Source organism: Chiloscyllium plagiosum, unplaced genomic scaffold, assembly GCF_037043375.1.
Source record: "Chiloscyllium plagiosum isolate Xiang-an unplaced genomic scaffold, Cpla_swu_hap1 HiC_scaffold_9, whole genome shotgun sequence".
NCBI classification, from domain to species: Eukaryota; Metazoa; Chordata; class Chondrichthyes; order Orectolobiformes; family Hemiscylliidae; genus Chiloscyllium; species Chiloscyllium plagiosum.
The window spans coordinates 2,253,586-2,271,744 of record NW_028270147.1 but is presented as its reverse complement, the minus strand read 5'-3'; the positions used below and the strand labels follow the sequence as shown (position 1 = coordinate 2,271,744).

Below are 18,159 nucleotides of genomic sequence, written 5' to 3'. Positions count from 1 at the left end.
CCTCAATTTGTAGTTACGCCCCCTCGCACACGCTGACGTCATCATCCTAGGAAAAAGACTTTCACTGTCTACCCTATCTAATCCTCTGATCATCTTGTATGTCTCTATCAAATCCCCTCTTAGCCTTCTTCTTTCCAATGATTACAGAACCAAGTCTCTCAGCCTTTCCTCATAAGACCTTCCCTCCAGACCAGGCAACATCCTGGTAAATCTCCTCTGCACCTTTTCCAATGCTTCCACATCCTTCCCGAAATATGGGGACCAGAACTGTACACAATATTCCAAGTGTGGCTGCACTAGCATTTTGTATAGTTACAGCACGATATTGCGGCTCCGGAACTCAATCTCTCTACCAATGAAACCTAACACACTGTATGCCTTCTTAACAGCACTATCCATCTGGGTGGCAACTTTCAGGGATCTATGTACATGGACTCCAAGATCCCTCTGCACATCCACACTACCCAAGAATCTTTCCATTGACCCAGTACTCTGCCTTCCTGTTATTCTTCCCAAAGTGCATCACCTCACATTTGGCTGCATTGAACTCCATTTGCCACCTCTCAGCCCAATTCTGCAGTTTATCCAAGTCCCCCTGCAACCTGTAACATTCTTCCACACTGTCCACTACTCCACTGACTTTAGTGTCGTCTGCAAACTTACTAATCCATCCTTTGCCTGTGTTTAAGTCATTTATAAAAATGACAAACAGCAGTGGTCCCAAAACACACCCTTGAGGCACACCACTAGTAACCAGACTCCAGGCTGAATATTTTCCATCAACCACCACTCGCTGCCTTCTTACAGAAAGCCAGTTTCTAATCCAAACTGCTAAATCACTCTCAATCCCATGCCTCCACATTTTCTCCAACAGCCTACCATGTGGAACCTTATCAAAGGCTTTACTGAAGTCCATGTATACCATGTCAACTGCCCTACCCTCATCTACATGCTTGGTCACCTTCTCAAAAGAGTCAATGAGGTTTTTGAGACACGACCTGCCCTTGACGAAACCACGTTGACTATCTGCAATCAAATTGTTGCTTGCCAGATGATTATAAATCCTATCTCTTATAATCCTTTCCAAATCTTTTCCTACAACAGATATAAGGCTCACTGGTCTATAATTACCTGGGTCATCTCTGCTGCCCTTCTTGAACAAGGGCACAATATTTGCAATCCTCCAGTCCTCTGGTACTAAACCTGTAGACAACGACGACTCAAATAAGTAGGCCAAAGGCTCTGCTATCTCCTCCCTAGCTTCCCAGCAAATCCTCGGTTAAGAACATAAAAGATCAGAAACATTCCAAGCTTTCCTGATTACTTGTTGTACCTGCACACTAACCTTTTGAGATTCCTGCATTCAGACACCCAGATTCCTTTACGTCTGAGTGCTGCAATCTCTCAACATTTAGATAATATGCTTCTTTTTATCCTTCTAGCCAATGGACAGTTTCACATTTTTCAACATTATGGTCTATTTGCCACATTTAACTTGTCTACCCCCCTTTGTAGATTCCTTATCACATCTTATTTCCCAACCTCTCTCTGCCCCATACTCTCCAAGGCCTTGACATTCTGCATCAATATCTCAGCTGTTGGCTAACTGCGGGTGCTCCATGCACCACTGCTACAGCTTTCGCACACAGATTACCATTGGAGGGCGGGTCGTGATGGGTCCGAAGGGAGCAGGCAGATTCATCTTGTTCATCAGGTGCAGAACCTGCAAGCAAGGTATTCAGTTATCAGCATGACATCCAAACTGTGTGAACAAAACACACTAACCTTACACTTTTTCATCTCAGATGTCCCAAAGCAGTTAAACTTAACTGAGTCTTTCCGAAATGTGGTAACTCTTTTAATGTGAGAAATGCTGTATTCTACCAAGTACAGTAGGTTACCAGATACAGGAATGTGATCAGCACCTGCGTTATCTGGCCATCTGTTCAAAGATGGAACAACTTGTTGGGATGTCATGTTACAACTGGACAAGACATTGGTAAGGCCACATTTGGAAAACTGCATAGAATTCCGATCACTGCTATAGAAAGAACATTATTAACCTGAAAAAGATATAAAAATTTACAAGGATGTTACCAAAATGGGTTTGAGTTATAAAGAGAGGCTCAGTAAGCTGGGACTTTTATTCCCAGGAACATAGGAGGCAGACGGGTGACTTTGTAGAGATTTATAAAATCATGAGGGACACAGATAAGGTGTACAGTCAAGGTCTTTTCCCCAGGATAGAGAAGTCCAAAACCAGAGGGCATAGCCTTAAAGTGAGAGGAGAAAGATTTACAAAGAGACCTGAGGGGCAACTTTTCTATGTAGAGGGTGGTGCATTCTGGAAAACTCTGTCAGAGGAAGTGGTGGAGGCTGATACAATTACAACATTTAAAAGACATTTGGATAGGAACGCAGATAGGAAGGATTTAAAAGGAGATGGGTTTAGATCAGAGCGGTGCTGGAAAAGCACAGCAGGTCAGGCAGCATCCGAGGAGCAGGAAAATCGACGTTTTGGGCAAAAGCCGTTCATCAGGAATCCTGTTTCAGTACATGGTTAAAGAAAGATGGGCCAAACGCAGGCAAATTAGACTAGCTCAGTTCAGGAAACCTAAGCATGAAGTGGTTGGGCCAAAAAGTCTGGTTCTGTGTAACTCGATCTTATATTTATACAGCACCACTTACAAAATGGAATGCCCCAAGGTACTTTGCAGGAACGCTGTAAAATGCAGTTCGACATTGAGTCACATATGATATTAGAACATAAGAACACGAAACAATAGAAACAGGTGCAGGCCATTCGGCCTCACAAGCCTGCCCCACCATTCATCATGGCTGATCTACAACAGGCCTCAACTCCTACTTCAAGTCACCTCAGCATGGCTGATGACTCTTCGATATTTCAAACATATATTTAACTCCTCTTTGAATACTTTCAATGATCTAGCCTCCACAGTTCTCTATGGTAAAGACATTCACTATCCTTGGGACATGCCAGTGTATCGTATCGTTAATATAAGGCAGAAAAATGTTCACAGCAGTCCGGGTGCAGCCTCACTAAGTCATTTTACAGTTGTAACAAGATTTCCCTATTTTTAAACTCCAAACGCTTAGCTGCACAGGTCAGAATTCCATGTGCCACATTTTTGCACACTCACTTAACCTCTATCCTTTAATCACTTGCAAGACCTAAAAACCTTTTGTGTTTCATGTACAAGAACACCCAGATGCCTCCCTATCTTGTACAACACCAATTAAATGTGGCATCTTATCAAATACCTTCTGGAATCCAAATACACTAAGTAGTCTTTTTCCCAGGGTAAAGGAGTCCAAACTTAGAGGACATAGGTTTAGGGTGAGAGGGGCAAGATTTGTAAGGGATCCAAGGGGCAACTTTTTCACACAGAGGGTGGTGCGTGTATGGAATGAGCTGGCAGAGGAAGTGGTGGAGGCTGGTACAATTACAACATTTAAAAGGCATCTGGATTGGATTTATGAATAGGAAGGGTTTGGAGGGATACAGACGAAGTGTTGGCAACTGGAACTATACCTGATTGAGATGCCTGGTCAGCATGGACAGGTTGGACATGCTGTATAACTCTACGACTCTATGTACTGATTCCCCTTTCTCATGTCTGCTTGTCATAGCCTCAAAGAACTCAGTAACAAATTCTTCAAACATGATCTCCCTTCCACAAAAACCACGTCAACTCTGTTCAATTGCACTAAGCTTTGCTCAATGTCCTTCTATTGAACAGAATTTCTTCCATTGACTGGATGACCAATTCGTCAAACTCCTCTGTTCTGCAAAATCATCTCAAGAAAAGGTAAGAGTGAAAGACTGTGTGATTGAAATCTTTAAAGTTACGTAAGGGCTTGACACAGTGGGTGGAGGGAATACGTTTGCACTGAAAATCAGAACTTGGTGCGATGAAGACAAGACAGTCCCTAATAAATCCAATCAGCAATCCAGGAGAAACATCCTCACCCAGAGAGCGGAGGGAACGTGAGACCTGCACCCATGAGGGAATATTATTGCTACATTAAAGGGGAAGCTGAATGAACATCCTTTGATTCCTTTTTGCCTCACATATATTGATAAAGTGAGATGAAATGAGGGTGCCATGAATAAATATTGCCATTGCCAAGTATGGGCCCAATGGCGTATAAATTTACATGATTCAACAAAAATTCAGTAAAAGCAAAGGCTGAGATTTTCTTGCAGCCAAAGGTTAAAAATATCTCAATGGATTATTTTACCTGCACGTAGAACTTGGGTACACTTGCCATGGCATTTGCAATGTTGGCCAGAGTGACGCTGGATGGCGGTGGGTACAGATACTTCAGACATGGGTTCATGGGATAGGTAAACCTGCAACACAAGGAGGACAAGGTCCACAGTCCAACACACAACTTGAGGATCTCTCAGCCTGCTGACGAGAAACTTGCTGACACCTAAAATCCAACCTGACAATGTAACTGACGCAGCAGGGTTGTGGTGAAAACGCTGACAGGAAGAAAGTGAGGATTGCAGATGCTGGAGATCAGAGTCGAGAGTGTGTTGCTGGAAAAGCCCAGCAGGTCAGGCAGCATCCAAGGAGCAGGAGAATCAACGTTTCAGGCAAAAGCCCTTCATCTCATCTGCCAAAATTTGAAAGGATTCCCATAAATCGTTTTCCACTGAGGTAGGTGGAGGGATAAATGTTCACCAGGCACCTGAAAGACTCCTCTGCTCTTTTTAAGAATAGTGTCAATGACGGGCAAGGGGACAGGGCCAGGAAATACTGGCGGATGTAAACCCGAGAAATCGGGCAGGACCAGACCCTCCGACAGTGCGGCGCGCCCTCAGCACTGACCCTCCGGCAGTGCGGCGCGCCCTCAGCACTGACCCTCCGGCAGTGCGGCACGCCCTCAGCACTGACCCTCCGGCAGTGCGGCACTCCCTCAGCACTGACCCTCCGACAGTGCGGCACTCCCTCAGCACTGACCCTCCGACAGTGCGGCACTCCCTCAGCACTGACCCTCCGACAGTGCGGCGCGCCCTCAGCACTGACCCTCCGACAGTGCGGCACTCCCTCAGCACTGACCCTCTGTCAGTGCGGCACTCCCTCAGCACTGACCCTCCGACAGTGCGGCACTCCCTCAGCACTGACCCTCTGACAGTGCGGCACTCCCTCAGCACTGACCCTCCGACAGTGCTGCACTCCCTCAGCACTGACCCTCCGACAGTGCTGCACTCCCTCAGCACTGACCCTCCGACAGTGCTGCACTCCCTCAGCACTGACCCTCCGACAGTGCTGCACTCCCTCAGCACTGACCCTCCGACAGTGCTGCACTCCCTCAGCACTGACCCTCCGACAGTGCTGCACTCCCTCAGCACTGACCCTCCGACAGTGCTGCACTCCCTCAGCACTGACCCTCCGACAGTGCTGCACTCCCTCAGCACTGACCCTCCGACAGTGCTGCACTCCCTCAGCACTGACCCTCCGACAGTGCTGCACTCCCTCAGCACTGACCCTCCGACAGTGCTGCACTCCCTCAGCACTGACCCTCCGACAGTGCTGCACTCCACATTTGGATCTGGCAGTTTGTGTAGTCACTAGTTTGAAATCGTAGTGAGTTTTTAATGAATCAGGGATCCAGCCGCCCGGTGTGGCTGGTGTTGGAATCCTGATGAGCTGGTTCCACCGTTAAAGCCATGTTACTAACCCGAGGCTCTTGGCAATCGCATCCTCAATAGTGGGAACTCTTGGTTTCAGAGCCTGCTTCACAACCTCATCGCCTGAAGTTTTTTGTGTCGCGTGACTAAAAAGCAGAAATAAAGAAAATGAACAATCCATGCATTCTATGAAGCATCATGCGGATTCTTTGTTTTATTACACTAGAAACTTCATGAATTTCCCAAACAATACCAGAGAATTTTCACCCGAATATTTAACACTGAGGCAAGTGAAAGGGTTGACATTCCGAAGGGAGAGTCCGGCCAGGTGTGAACAAATGGCCATCAATATTGCAATAATGGAAACCAGGGTGGATGAGGAGATCTCAGGAGGTTCACATGTTGGGAGAGAACACATACAAACAAAAGGTGAAAGGAATTTGAACTGAAGAATGAGAACTTTGAAGTCAAGGCTTTGCTAGACTTGAAACTAAGTGGCAAATATGAGACCTCTATTCAAGAAAGGAAGGAAGAGAAAACAAGAATAAAATAAAATGATCAGTTCTGACAAAGGTTTACAGGACTCGAAACTTGTTCTTCCCACAGACACTGCTGGAACTGTATTTCTCTCGGCACTCTGATTCTGAAACTGCAGACCAGTTAGCTTGATGTTGGCCAAGGGAGAGCTGTTCAAATCGATCATGTCTCAGACACTTGGGAAACTCAAGGTTACTGGGAAGATTCAACATAATTTTGCAAAAAGCAAATATATTTAAACAACAGATTATCTGAATGGGTACCGTGTGATGTGGACAAAGGGGGATCCTATTGATGTGCTGTACTTTGTTTCCAAAAGGCATTTCACAATGTTCTTCACAAAAGGTTATTTCACCAAGTAGGGGCTGTATGTGTCTGTGCGCGTGAATGCGTGCATGCTGTGGGATGGTGGTGAAAGAGAATTATCCCTGTGTAGCAAGTGATTACAAAGGTTCACAGAATGCTTTTTTTGTTATGAGAGGAACGGAACATAAAATGAAGACTAATAAATAAAAAACAGGTAGTAGAGAAATTCCGGAGGTCTGGTGACATCTGCAGACAGAGAAAAAGCATTAACCTTTCAGTTCAATTGGCTACTCAAACTGCTAATGCCAGGACCTGCTGAGTTTCTTCGGCACTTTGTTTTTATTTCGGATCTCCAGTATTCGCAGTGTTTGTTTTTATTGCTGAAATGAAGGAAGTTATGCTTTGGTTACACTTGGTACCGGTGAGAGCACATCTCAAATACTGCGTGCTGCTTTTGTCCCTTTATTTAAGGACGGTCATAAATGCACTGGGGGACAGCTCAGAGGAGGTTTACTGGTTTGACAGCTGTGATGGGAAGGGTGCCTTACCAGGAAAGGTGAGAGAAGCTGGACTTTGCTTCCATTTGGGTTTAGAATAGTAAGGGGTGACTCAGAATGAAATATACAAGACTGTGAATGGCCTTGATACGGTGGAGATACGATCAAGTCCAGAAATGGGGGCATTTTCTGATTTAGTGTCCACAGTTCTTTCGGTTTTTATTTCACACTGGAATCAATCCCATTATGAATGAGATTAAGGATCCAACATGGGAATGGGTGACTTAACCCAGCCAATGTACTGTGTATCACTGCTCTCCTGCTGTCAGGAGGGAACAGAGAAATACAGGGAGTGGGTAGTTTTGTGCCTCTTCTGCTTTTCAATATGATCATGCCTCACCATCCAGCTCAGGCCCTTGTTCCTGCGTTCTTCCCTTACCCTTTGATCCCTTTAGCCCCAAGAACTATATCTAACTCCTCCCTGAAAACAGTCAAACAAATGACAACTTAAGGGAGAGCATAAAGAACACCATAAAGTGGGTTTCTTGGTTGTTAAAGGTACTCGGGGCTTTCTGCAGTGGATTTTAAAAAAGAAGGTATTCGCAAAAATACAATCTAGTCACTTTTATACAGCAAAAATACAGTACCTTGTGTAATCCTTTCAGCTTTGACCTGGAAACTTGAAGTTATCATTTTAAACTTATTGGTCTCTATAGAGATCAGAACATAATGCACTGGGACTGTCAAGTCGGAGCTCAATTCTCATGTTGAGACCTGACCCAAGGGATGCAACTGCGGCAGGGGGTTCACGGTATTTGTTGGAGCAAACTTTGTTGCTTTGCATATTTTATAAGGGAACCATTTTTAATTCTTGATCAGCTGCTTTGTATTTAACATCATTAGTTCAGTCTGTTAACAAAAACTCATTCATTCATTCTTATGGGAACTAAATCCCTGTTTTTTGGTCTTTTCCAGGTGTTAGCAGATTAGATGCTGCCTCAGGGTCAGTTCGGAAGGGGGTCCTGCCAATCAGAGATACAAATTAATGTTAGATTCAAGCCAAGATTTTAACAGCCCGGGTGTAACCTGTTCAGATTAGGCAAAGCCAACAGTTGTAGCTACAATAAAATGACGGAATGTGAAGTACGTACGGTTTGTTTTCATCGCAGACTGTCCCTGGTTCCAGTTGCTTGACGTGCTCCTGTTCCTTCGCATATTCCACCACCAAAGTATGGCCCAGGACTCTTAACTGATGCAGTCTGGTCAAAGCCTGAAAACAGCATATGGCAGACTGGCTTCACTGCTGCATGTCAAATACCACAGGCAATGAACCAGGTCTTTCCCTTTCTCAATGGACCACAATGATCGAGAGGACTACAAGGTTCGAGCCAATGACTGAACCCTGTAACTGGCAGAGGTGGTCCACAGGACTAACTGTCAGACAAGTCAGATTCACAGCCAAATGGGGAGATATTAGAACCGATGATCAAAAATTCAATCCAAGACATAGCTTTTAAAGCGTGTTTAAAAAGAAGAGAGGGAGAGAGACAAAGATTGAGGGGGCTTTAGGCTGGGAGTTCCAGGCAACTGGAGTTACAGTTAGAGTGACTGTCAGGGATACACAAGGTCAAATATCTATGGACACATCTCTCCAATATAGTGATTCATCGACTAAAAGGAATTAGCCTCAATATAAACTCCAACCCTGGATGACAGGGCAACCCAAATGGCACATACACCAAAGTTAGCAGCTCACTACCACCTTCTCCAGGGCAACTCGGGATGCACAATAAATACAGGCTCAGTCTGTGATGCCAGCTTCTTGACCATGAATTTTTAAAAATACCCAATTGTTAGCTTACAGCCTATTTAGCCTACTAGGTGAGATGCTGTTGCAATACCTTGAAGAGTCACTGAATTTAATTTCATTTCAATTTGCCACATTTTCATTGAATATCTGGAATCTCAGTTTCTCACAACAGAGGGAGGTCATTCCACTCAATGTAATGTATTGGCGTTATAAAATAAAAATCCAGCTCACTCTGCAAATAAAAGTTCCATGGCTGCTAGAGATCATAGAACAGAATCAGAAAATCCCTCCAGCATGGAAGCAGGCCATTCAGCCCATCGAGTCCACTCTGACCCTCTGAAGAGCATTCCACCCAGAACCAGCCCCATGCCCGTAACCCTGCAATTCCCACAGCTAATCCACCTGACCTGCACATCTTTGGACTGCGGGAGGAAACCCACGCAGACACAGGGAGAATGTGCAAACTCCACACAGACAGTGGCCCGGGGTGAAATCAAAGCCAGGTCCCTGGCTCTGTGAGGCAGCAGTGCTCACCACTGAGGCACGATACAAAATCAAAGTGCTGGAGAAACTCAAGAGGGTCTGGGAGGATCGCCAGAGAGAGAAACCAATTCTAAATTAGAGTTGTATTGGACTTGAAACATGAATGAGGTTTCGCTCTCCAAAGATGCTGTCAGAGCAGTTGAGTTTCTCCAGAATCTGTGTTTTCAATCCAGTTAGCCCCACTCCCCTGCATAGAACATTACAGTGCAGTACAGGCCATTCAGCTCGCAATGTTGTGAAACCAAACTGAAGCCTATCAAACCTACACTATTCCATTTCCGTCCATATATTTACAGCCCTGAAAATGATACCCAAGCCCTTTCGAAAGTTATTATTGAACCTGTTTCCGTTGCCCTTTTGGGCAGGTGAACGTGACAGTGACAACGATGACAATTACTGTGTTAAAAAGATAATCCATTCATTTCCCTTTCTGGGCCTTGTACAGATTCGCTTCAGTCTGTGTCCCTCTGGTCATAGACCCCTCTGACACCGGAAATGGTTCCCTCTTGATTTACTCTATTCAACCTAGACATGATGGTGAAATTGGTCATTAGACCGCTCCCTAAGCACCTCTGTCGGCTCTATGGACAGCAATCACAGCCTCTCTGATCTCTAATCTCATGATGTGGAGGTGCCGGTGTTGGACTGGGGTGGACAAGGTTAGAAGTCACATGACAGCAGATTACAGTCCAACAGATTTATTTGGAATCACAATCTTTTGGAGTGCCGCCCCTTTGTCAAGTGAAGGATATCTGCTCCCACACCTTACGGTATTCAGGGTCCACTCACTGCCCACATTTGCAAGTTTACTTTTGGTATTCTTCCAAGGGATATGTGCATCACTGGCAAAGCCAGTATATGTTGCACAGTCCAAATGGTCCTTGTAAGATGGAGGCAAGCTGACACAATTCACTGAAAGAGGAGACAGGACCGGCACGGTGGGCGGCACGGTGGCACAGTGGTTAGCACTGCTGCCTCGCAGCGCCAGAGACCCGGGTTCAATCCCCGCCTCAGGCGACTGACTGTGTGGAGTTTGCACATTCTCCCCGTGTCTGCGTGGGTTTCCTCCGGGTGCTCCGGTTTCCTCCCACACTCCAAAGATTTGCAAGTCAGGTGAATTGGCCATGCTAAATTGCCCGTAGTGTTAGGTAAAGGGGTAAATGTAGGGGTAGGGGTATGGGTGGGTTACGCTTCGGCGGGTCGGTGTGGACTTGTTGGGCCGAAGGGCCTGTTTCCACACTGTAAGTAATCTAATCTAATCTAGACCACAGATTAGCGTTTCATCCAAAGGACAGTTTCCTCGGCATTAACCCATCATCAGTGTGGCACTCCCTGAGGGGTTGACCCGCCGACAGTGTGGCACTCCCTCAGCACTGACCCGCCGACAGTGTGGCACTCCCTCAGCACTGACCCGCCGACAGTGTGGCACTCCCTCAGCACTGACCCGCCGACAGTGCGGCACTCCCTCAGCACTGACCCGCCGACAGTGCGGCACTCCCTCAGCACTGACCTGCCGACAGGGCGGCACTCCCTCAGCACTGACCCGCCGACAGCGCGGCACTCCCTCAGCACTGACCCGCCGACAGTGCGGCACTCCCTCAGCACTGACCTGCCGACAGCGCGGCACTCCCTCAGCACTGACCCGCCGACAGCGCGGCACTCCCTCAGCACTGACCTGCCGACAGCGCGGCACTCCCTCAGCACTGACCCGCCGACAGCGCGGCACTCCCTCAGCACTGACCCGCCGACAGCGCGGCACTCCCTCAGCACTGACCCGCCGACAGTGTGGCACTCCCTCAGCACTGACCTGCCGACAGCGCGGCACTCCCTCAGCACTGACCCGCCGACAGCGCGGCACTCCCTCAGCACTGACCCGCCGACAGGGCGGCACTCCCTCAGCACTGACCTGCCGACAGCGCGGCACTCTCTCAGCACTGACCTGCCGACAGGGCGGCAATCACGGTGGCTCAGTGATTAGCACTGCAGCCTCACAGCACCAGGGACCCAGGTTCGATCCCAGCCTCAGGCGACTGTCTGTGTGGAGTTTGTACATTCTCTCCGTGTCTGTGTGGGTTTCCTCTGGGTGCTCCGGTTTCCTCCCACAGTCCAAAAATGTGCAGGTCAGGTGAATTGGCTATGCTAAATTGCCCATAGTGTTAGGTGTATTAGTCAGGGGTAAATATAGGGTCTGGATGGGTTATTCTTCAGAGGGTTGGTGTGGACTTGCTGGGCCGAATGGCCTGTTTCCATACTGTAGGGAATCTAATCTAACCCAATCAGTTCAATCTTTGTTTTGCTTAATATATAACGTACCTTCGCTGCTGCATGAGTTGATGAGAAAGTAGCAAAAGCTGTATGTTTCTGCAAAAAACAAAGTAAATATAGAGTCTGAGAATGACAGACAATAAGCATAAAATTCAATAACTCACCCCCACAGTTTGCTTCAACATCCTACCGCACGTAGGAAGCATCACTCCTACAATCAGCACTGCTAGTACATCAGCTCATTCAGAGCCCTACACAACACCTGTGACTGTGCGAAAGTAGATGCAGCCACATTCTCCGATCACTGCTTACAGAGGGGCTTGCTGACACAGTTACGGATCATGCTTATATGGACTGCAACTCCACACAATAAAGAGACAAAATATAGAGTGATTGACAAGCTTCTCATTTGGCATAATGTAATAACGGAAATAACTTTAAAGGTTTGTGAAGGTTTGTAGCTCAGGTTGAGGTTTAGGGTGTAGGTTTGCTCGCTGGGCTATAGGTTTGATATCCAGACGTTTCATTACCTGGCTAGGTAACATCATCAGTGGTGACCTCCAAGTGAAGCGAAGCTGTTGTCTCCTGCTTTCTATTTATATATTTGTCCTGGATGGGGTCCCTGGGGTTTGTGGTGATGTCATTTCCTGTTCGTTTTCTGAGGGGTTGATAGATGATATCTAGATCTATGTGTTTGTTTATGGCATTGTGGTTGGAGTGCCAGGTCTCTAGGAATTCTCTGGCATGTCTTTGCAGGAGACAACAGCTTCGCTTCACTTGGAGGTCGCCACTGATGATGTTACCTAGCCAGGTAATGAAACGTCTGGATATCAAACCTACAGCTCAGCGAGCAAACCTATACCCTATAACTTTAAAGTATAGTCATAGAGATGTACAGCATGGAAACAGACCCTTCGGTCCAATCCGTCCATGCCGACCAGATATCTTAACCCAATCTAGTCCCACCTGCCAGCACCCAGCCCATATCCCTCCAAACCCTTCCTATTCATATACCCATCCAAATGCTTCTTAAATGTAGCAATTGTACCAGCCTCCACCACATCCTCTGGCAGCTCATTCCACACACATACCACCCTCTGTGTGAAAATGTTTCCCCTTAGGTCTCTTTTATATCTTTCCCCTCTCACCCTAAACCTATGCCCTCTAGTTCTGGACTCCCCGACCCCAGGGAAAAGACTTTGTCTATTTATCCTATCCATGCCCCTCATAATTTTGTAAACTTCTATAAGGTCACCCCTCAGCCTCCGATGCTCCAAGGAAAACAGCCCCAGCCTGTTCAGCCTCTCCCTGTAGCTCAGATCCTCCAACCCTAGCAACATCCTTGTAAATCTTTTCTGAACCCTTTCAATTTTTAAAACATCTTTCCAATAGGAAGGAGACCAGAATTGCATGCAATATTCCAACAATGGCCTAACCAATGTCCTGTACAGCCTCAACATGACCTCCCAACTCCTGTACTCAATACTCTGACCAATAAAGGAAAGTATACCAAACGCCGCCTTCACTATCCTATCTACCTGAGACTCCACTTTCAAGGAGCTATGAACCTGCACTCCAAGGTCTCTTTGTTCAGCAACACTCCCTAGGACCTTACCATTAAGTGTATAAGTCCTGCTAATATTTGCTTTCTCAAAATGCAGCACATCGCATTTATCTGAATTAAACTCCATCTGCCACCTCTCAGCCCATTGGCCCATCTGGTCCAGATCCTGTTGTAATCTGAGGTAACCCTCTTCGCTGTCCACTACACCTCCAATTTTGGTGTCATCTGCAAACTTACTAACTGTACCTCTTATGCTCACATCCAAATCATTTATGTAAATGACAAAAAGTAGAGGGCCCAACACCGATCCCTGTGGCACTCCACTGGTCACAGGCCTCCAGTCTGAAAAACAACCCTCCACCACCACCTTCTGTCTTCTACCTTTGAGCCAGTTCTGTATCCAAATGGCTAGTTCTCCCTGTATTCCATGAGATCTAACCTTGCTAATCAGTCTCCCATGGGGAACCTTGTTGAATGCCTTACTGAAGTCCATATAGATCACATCTGCCACTCTGTCCGCATCAATCTTCTTTGTTACTTCTTCAAAAATCTCAATCAGGTTTGCGAGGCATGATTTCCCACAAAGCCATGTTGACTATCCCGAAACAGTCCTTGCCTTTCCAAATACATGTATATCCTGTCCCTCAGGATTCCCTCCAACAACTTGCCCACCACCGAGGTCAGGCTCACCGGTCTATAGTTCCCTGGCTTGTCTTTACCGTCCTTCTTAAACAGTGGCACCACATTTGCCAACCTTCAGTCTTCTGGCACCTCACCTGTGACTATCAATGATGCAAATATCTCAACAAGAGGCCCAGCAATCACTTCTCTAGCTTCCCACAGAATTCTCGGGTACACCTGATCAGGCCCTGGGGATTTATCCACCTTTAACCGTTTCAAGGCATCCAGCACTTCCTCCTCTGTAATCTAGACATTTTGCAAGATGTCACCTTTTATTTCCCTACAGTCTATATCTTCCATATCCTTTTCCACAGTAAATACTGATGCAAAATATTCATTTGGTATCTCCCCCACTTTCTGTGGCTCCACACAAAGGCCGCCTTGCTGATCTTTGAGGGGTCCTATTCTCTCCCTAGTTACCCTTTTGTCCTTAATATATTTGTAAAAACCCTTTGGATTCTCCTTAATTCTATTTTCCAACACTATCTCATGTCCCCTTTTTGCCCTCCTGCTTTCCCTCAAATATACTCCTACTGCCTTTATACCCTTCTAAGGAATCACTCGATCCATCCTGTCTACACCTGACATATGCTTCCTTCTTTTTCTTAACCAAACCCTCAATTTCTTTCGTCCTCCAGCATTCCCTATACCTACCAGCCTTCCCTTTCACCCTGACAGAAATATACTTTCTCTGGATTCTTGTTATCTCTTTTCTGAAGGCTTCTCATTTTCCAGCTGTCCCTTTACCTGTGAACATCTGCCTCCAATCAGCTTTCGAAAGCTCTTGCCTAATACCGTCAAAATTGGCCATTCTCCAATTTAGTACTTCAACTTTTAGATCTGGTCTCCGTTTCTATCACTATTTTAAAACGAATAGAATTATGGTCACTGGCCCCAAAGTGCTCCCCCACTGACACCTCAGTCACCTGCCCTGCCTTTTTCCCAAGAGTAGGTCAAGTTTTGCACCTTCTCTAGTAGGTACATCCACATACTGAATCAGAAAATTGTCTTGTACACACTTAACAAATTCTTCTCCATCTAAGCCCTTAACATTATGGCAATCCCAGTTGATGTTTGGAAAGTTAAAATTCCCGACCATAACCACCCTATTATTCTTACAGATTGCTGAGATCTCCTTGCAAGTTTATTTCTCAATTTCCCACTGACTATTAGGGGGTCTATAATACAATCCCAATAAGGTTATCATCCCTTTCTTATTTCTCAGTTCCACCCAAATAACTTTCCTGGATGTATTTCCTGGAATATCCTCCCTCAGCACGGCTGTAATGCTATCCCTTATCAAAAATACCACTCCCCCTCCTCTCTTGCCTCTCTTTCTATCCTTCCTGTAGCATTTGTATCCTGGAACATTAAGCTGCCAGTCCTGCCCATCCCTGAGCCATGTTTCTGTAATTGCTATGATATTGCAATCCCATGTTCCTAACCATGCCCTGAGTTCATCTGCCTTCCCTGTTAGGCCCCTTGCATTGAAATAAATGCAGTTTAATTTATTAGTCCTACCTTGTCCCTGCCTGCCGTGATTGTTTGATTCGCTTCTGTTCTCAACTGTACCCGCCTCAGATTGATTTCTTTCCTCACTATTTCCCTGGGTCCCATCCCCTCCACCTTACTAGTTTAAATCCTCCCGAGCAGTTCTAGCAAATTTCCCTGCCAGTATATTAGTCCCTTTCCAATTTAGGTGCAATCCACTGTTTACTGTAAGAAATACTGTAGCTAATATGCATACAGCAAGCCTCAAAAGAAATGAGCAGCGGCGAATCCACTTGAGTGATATTGACTGAAGGGTTAATATCAGAGTAGAATTGAAGATTCTCTGTATCTTCACAATAGTTCCATAAGATTCTGTGTGTCTATTAAATACATCAAACAGCTTGGCGCTCCCTCAGCACTGACCCTCCGATAGCATGGCACTCTCTCTGCACCAACCCTCCGACAGCATGTCACACCCTCAACACCAACCCTCTGACAGTGTGGCGTTCCCTCAGTACTATTTATATAATAAGATTGAAAGTTAAACAATTGAAGGAAAGGAAAACAATGCCTGTTACAGAAGTATGGCTAATACTACTGTAGTCATACCAGTCTTCCTTTGTCTGATAAAATCCGCACAGACACTGCTCCGAAATACTTCAGCAGATCCACCTTCTCACTTTGTGTTAAATCTGATGGAAGATGGCGCACCAGAATTGTCTTGCTGCTATTGTTTGGAAGGGTGACATTTTCTGTGGCGACTGGAGTAGCCATCTCTCTGGAAAGGCAAAGAAACACAGGACATTAGTCAACAGGGCATTGTAACTGGAGGACTCCACAATCCAGGAGATAACTGGGCACTGGGGTTAAATGAGGACTGAGTGCCAGGTGTGTGTGCAGGGCAGGGTGTGCGCGGGGAGGTGGGGCGTGGGGAGATGAGGAAGATGCATAGTGAGAGTATGGGTGGTGTGTGAGAGGTATGTTTCAGGACTGTGTGAATGTGTCATTGGGTTTGACAGCACAGAAAAAGGTCCTTTGGCCTATTATGAGCCTCTTAGTCACAAACAACCACCTAACTATTCTATTCCAGCACTGGGCCTGTAGTCTAATACCAAAAGAACTGCAGATGCTGTAAATCAGAAACAAAAACAGAACTTGGAAAACCCTCCGAGGAAAGGTCACCAGACCCGAAACATTAACTCTGATTCTCTTCACAGATGCTGCCAGACCTGCTGAGCTTTTCAAACAACTTTTGTTTTTGTTTCTGTAATCTAATACACCTTTACATTGTAAATGCACATTTAAAAACTTCTTAAATGTTGAAGATTTCTGCCTCCACCACCCTGACAGGCTGAAGCCCGAGTTCCAGGTTCCCAACAGCCTCTAGTTGAAAATGCTTTTCTTCACATCTTCTTTTAAAACTCCTGCCCCTTACTTTAAATCAATACCCCCGGGTCATTGATTCCTCCGCCAAACAAATCTCAATTATGTCCTGCTACAATCTTCTCTGCTCTTATAGAGCTTAAAAATGTTTTGTTGGAAAAGTGCAGCAGGCCAGGCAGCAAAGGAACAGGAGAATCGACATTTTGGGCATAAACCCTTCTTCCTTTATGCCCGAAAAGTCGATTCTCCTGCTTCTTTGATACTGCCTGACCTGCTGCGCTTTTCCAGCAACACATTTTTTAACCTCTGATCTCCAGCATCTGCAGTCCTCACTTTCCCCTCTGCTCCTATAGAGACAACCCCAGTCTGCATGATCTCTCTTCGTAACTAAACTCTCCAGCCTGGTGAATCTTCTCTGTCCCCTCTCCAATATTATCACATCCCTCCTGTAACGTATTTGCCTGAACTGCACACAATACTTTAATTATGGCCGAGCCAATATTTTACACAGTTCCAACATGAACTCCCCACCTTTAAGCTTTGCCTCAGCTAATAAGGGCAAGTATTCCATAGGCCTTGTTAACCATTTGTCCTGCTATTTAAAGGAACTGTAGTCCATGTAGATGAAGGTCCCTGGTGTGTCCCAGAATCCCACCATGTATTCCCTTCGCTGATACTGCCTGCCCAGGGACACTACCTCACAGTTACCCACCTCCTGCATTATATAGCACCGCCACCATCCACAACCCTCACTGACCAACCTCCTCATCCCACTCCCAGATGGTCCTTCACACTCACCGGAAGAGGATCCGCGAAGCGCTGCAGCCCCGCGCGTGCGCACCTCCGTCACGGCAATGGGCGGGGCTCGGTCCGCACATGCGCAGCGAAAGCAGCCCCGTGGTTTCCATAGCAACCTGAAACTCGGCCGCCCAGAGAGAGACAGAGAGAGATGGCGGGGACCTGCCGGAGGGTGAGTCAGAGACCGGCAGGGACAGGGAGATCGGGGCTATGTCTGTGTGAGGGAGGGTCAGTGCCATGGGGGGAGGGGCTCAGTGTGGGGAGGGGCTCAGTGTGGGGGAGGGGCTCAGTGTGGGGGGAGGGGCTCAGTGTGGGGGGAGGGGCTCAGTGTGGGGAGGGGCTCAGTGTGGGGGAGGGTCTCAGTGTGGGGGGAGGGGCTCAGTGTGGGGGAGGGGCTCAGTGTGGGGGGAGGAGCTCAGTGTGGGGAGGGGCTCAGTGTGGGGGAGGGTCTCAGTGTGGGGGGAGGGGCTCAGTGTGGGGAGGGGCTCAGTGTGGGGGAGGGGCTCAGTGTGGGGGGAGGGGCTCAGTGTGGGGGAGGGGCTCAGTGTGGGGGGAGGGGCTCAGTGTGGGGGAGGATCAGTGCCATGGGGGAGGGGCTCAGTGAGGGGAGGGGCTCAGTGTG

The 18,159-nt window shown here is 46.9% G+C and overlaps 1 protein-coding gene and 1 long non-coding RNA gene across 6 annotated transcripts in view; one reads left to right on the top strand and one right to left on the bottom strand.

The window, feature by feature from the left end:
• Positions 1 to 8,142, top strand: part of LOC148149075 (uncharacterized) — a 31,797-nt gene extending 23,655 nt beyond the window's left edge. The window contains exons 2-3 of the long non-coding RNA XR_015758098.1: positions 3,762 to 3,830; positions 7,978 to 8,142. This is a non-coding gene — a long non-coding RNA (uncharacterized LOC148149075). The remainder of the gene's footprint in view (positions 1 to 3,761; positions 3,831 to 7,977) is intronic.
• rnpc3 (RNA-binding region (RNP1, RRM) containing 3) overlaps positions 1 to 17,531 on the bottom strand; it is a 53,964-nt gene extending 36,433 nt beyond the window's left edge. For 4 of the 5 annotated variants that reach the window (XR_015758096.1, XR_015758097.1, XM_087990340.1 and 1 more), the window contains exons 1-7: positions 17,501 to 17,516; positions 15,966 to 16,134; positions 11,669 to 11,716; positions 8,154 to 8,272; positions 5,713 to 5,808; positions 4,264 to 4,375; positions 1,655 to 1,723 (exon numbers count right to left, since the gene is read on the bottom strand). Coding sequence is in view for 3 of the 5 variants with exons in the window: in XM_087990340.1 (XP_087846466.1) it covers positions 1,655 to 1,723; positions 4,264 to 4,375; positions 5,713 to 5,808; positions 8,154 to 8,272; positions 11,669 to 11,716; positions 15,966 to 16,134; positions 17,501 to 17,508 (621 nt within the window). In the remaining 2 variants the exon portion in view is untranslated. Of the gene's footprint in view, positions 1 to 1,654; positions 1,724 to 4,263; positions 4,376 to 5,712; positions 5,809 to 8,153; positions 8,273 to 11,668; positions 11,717 to 15,965; positions 16,135 to 17,451 lie in introns of all 5 variants that reach the window. The other variant, XM_087990342.1, reaches the window with a different exon arrangement.
• Positions 17,532 to 18,159: the final 628 nt, after the last annotated feature.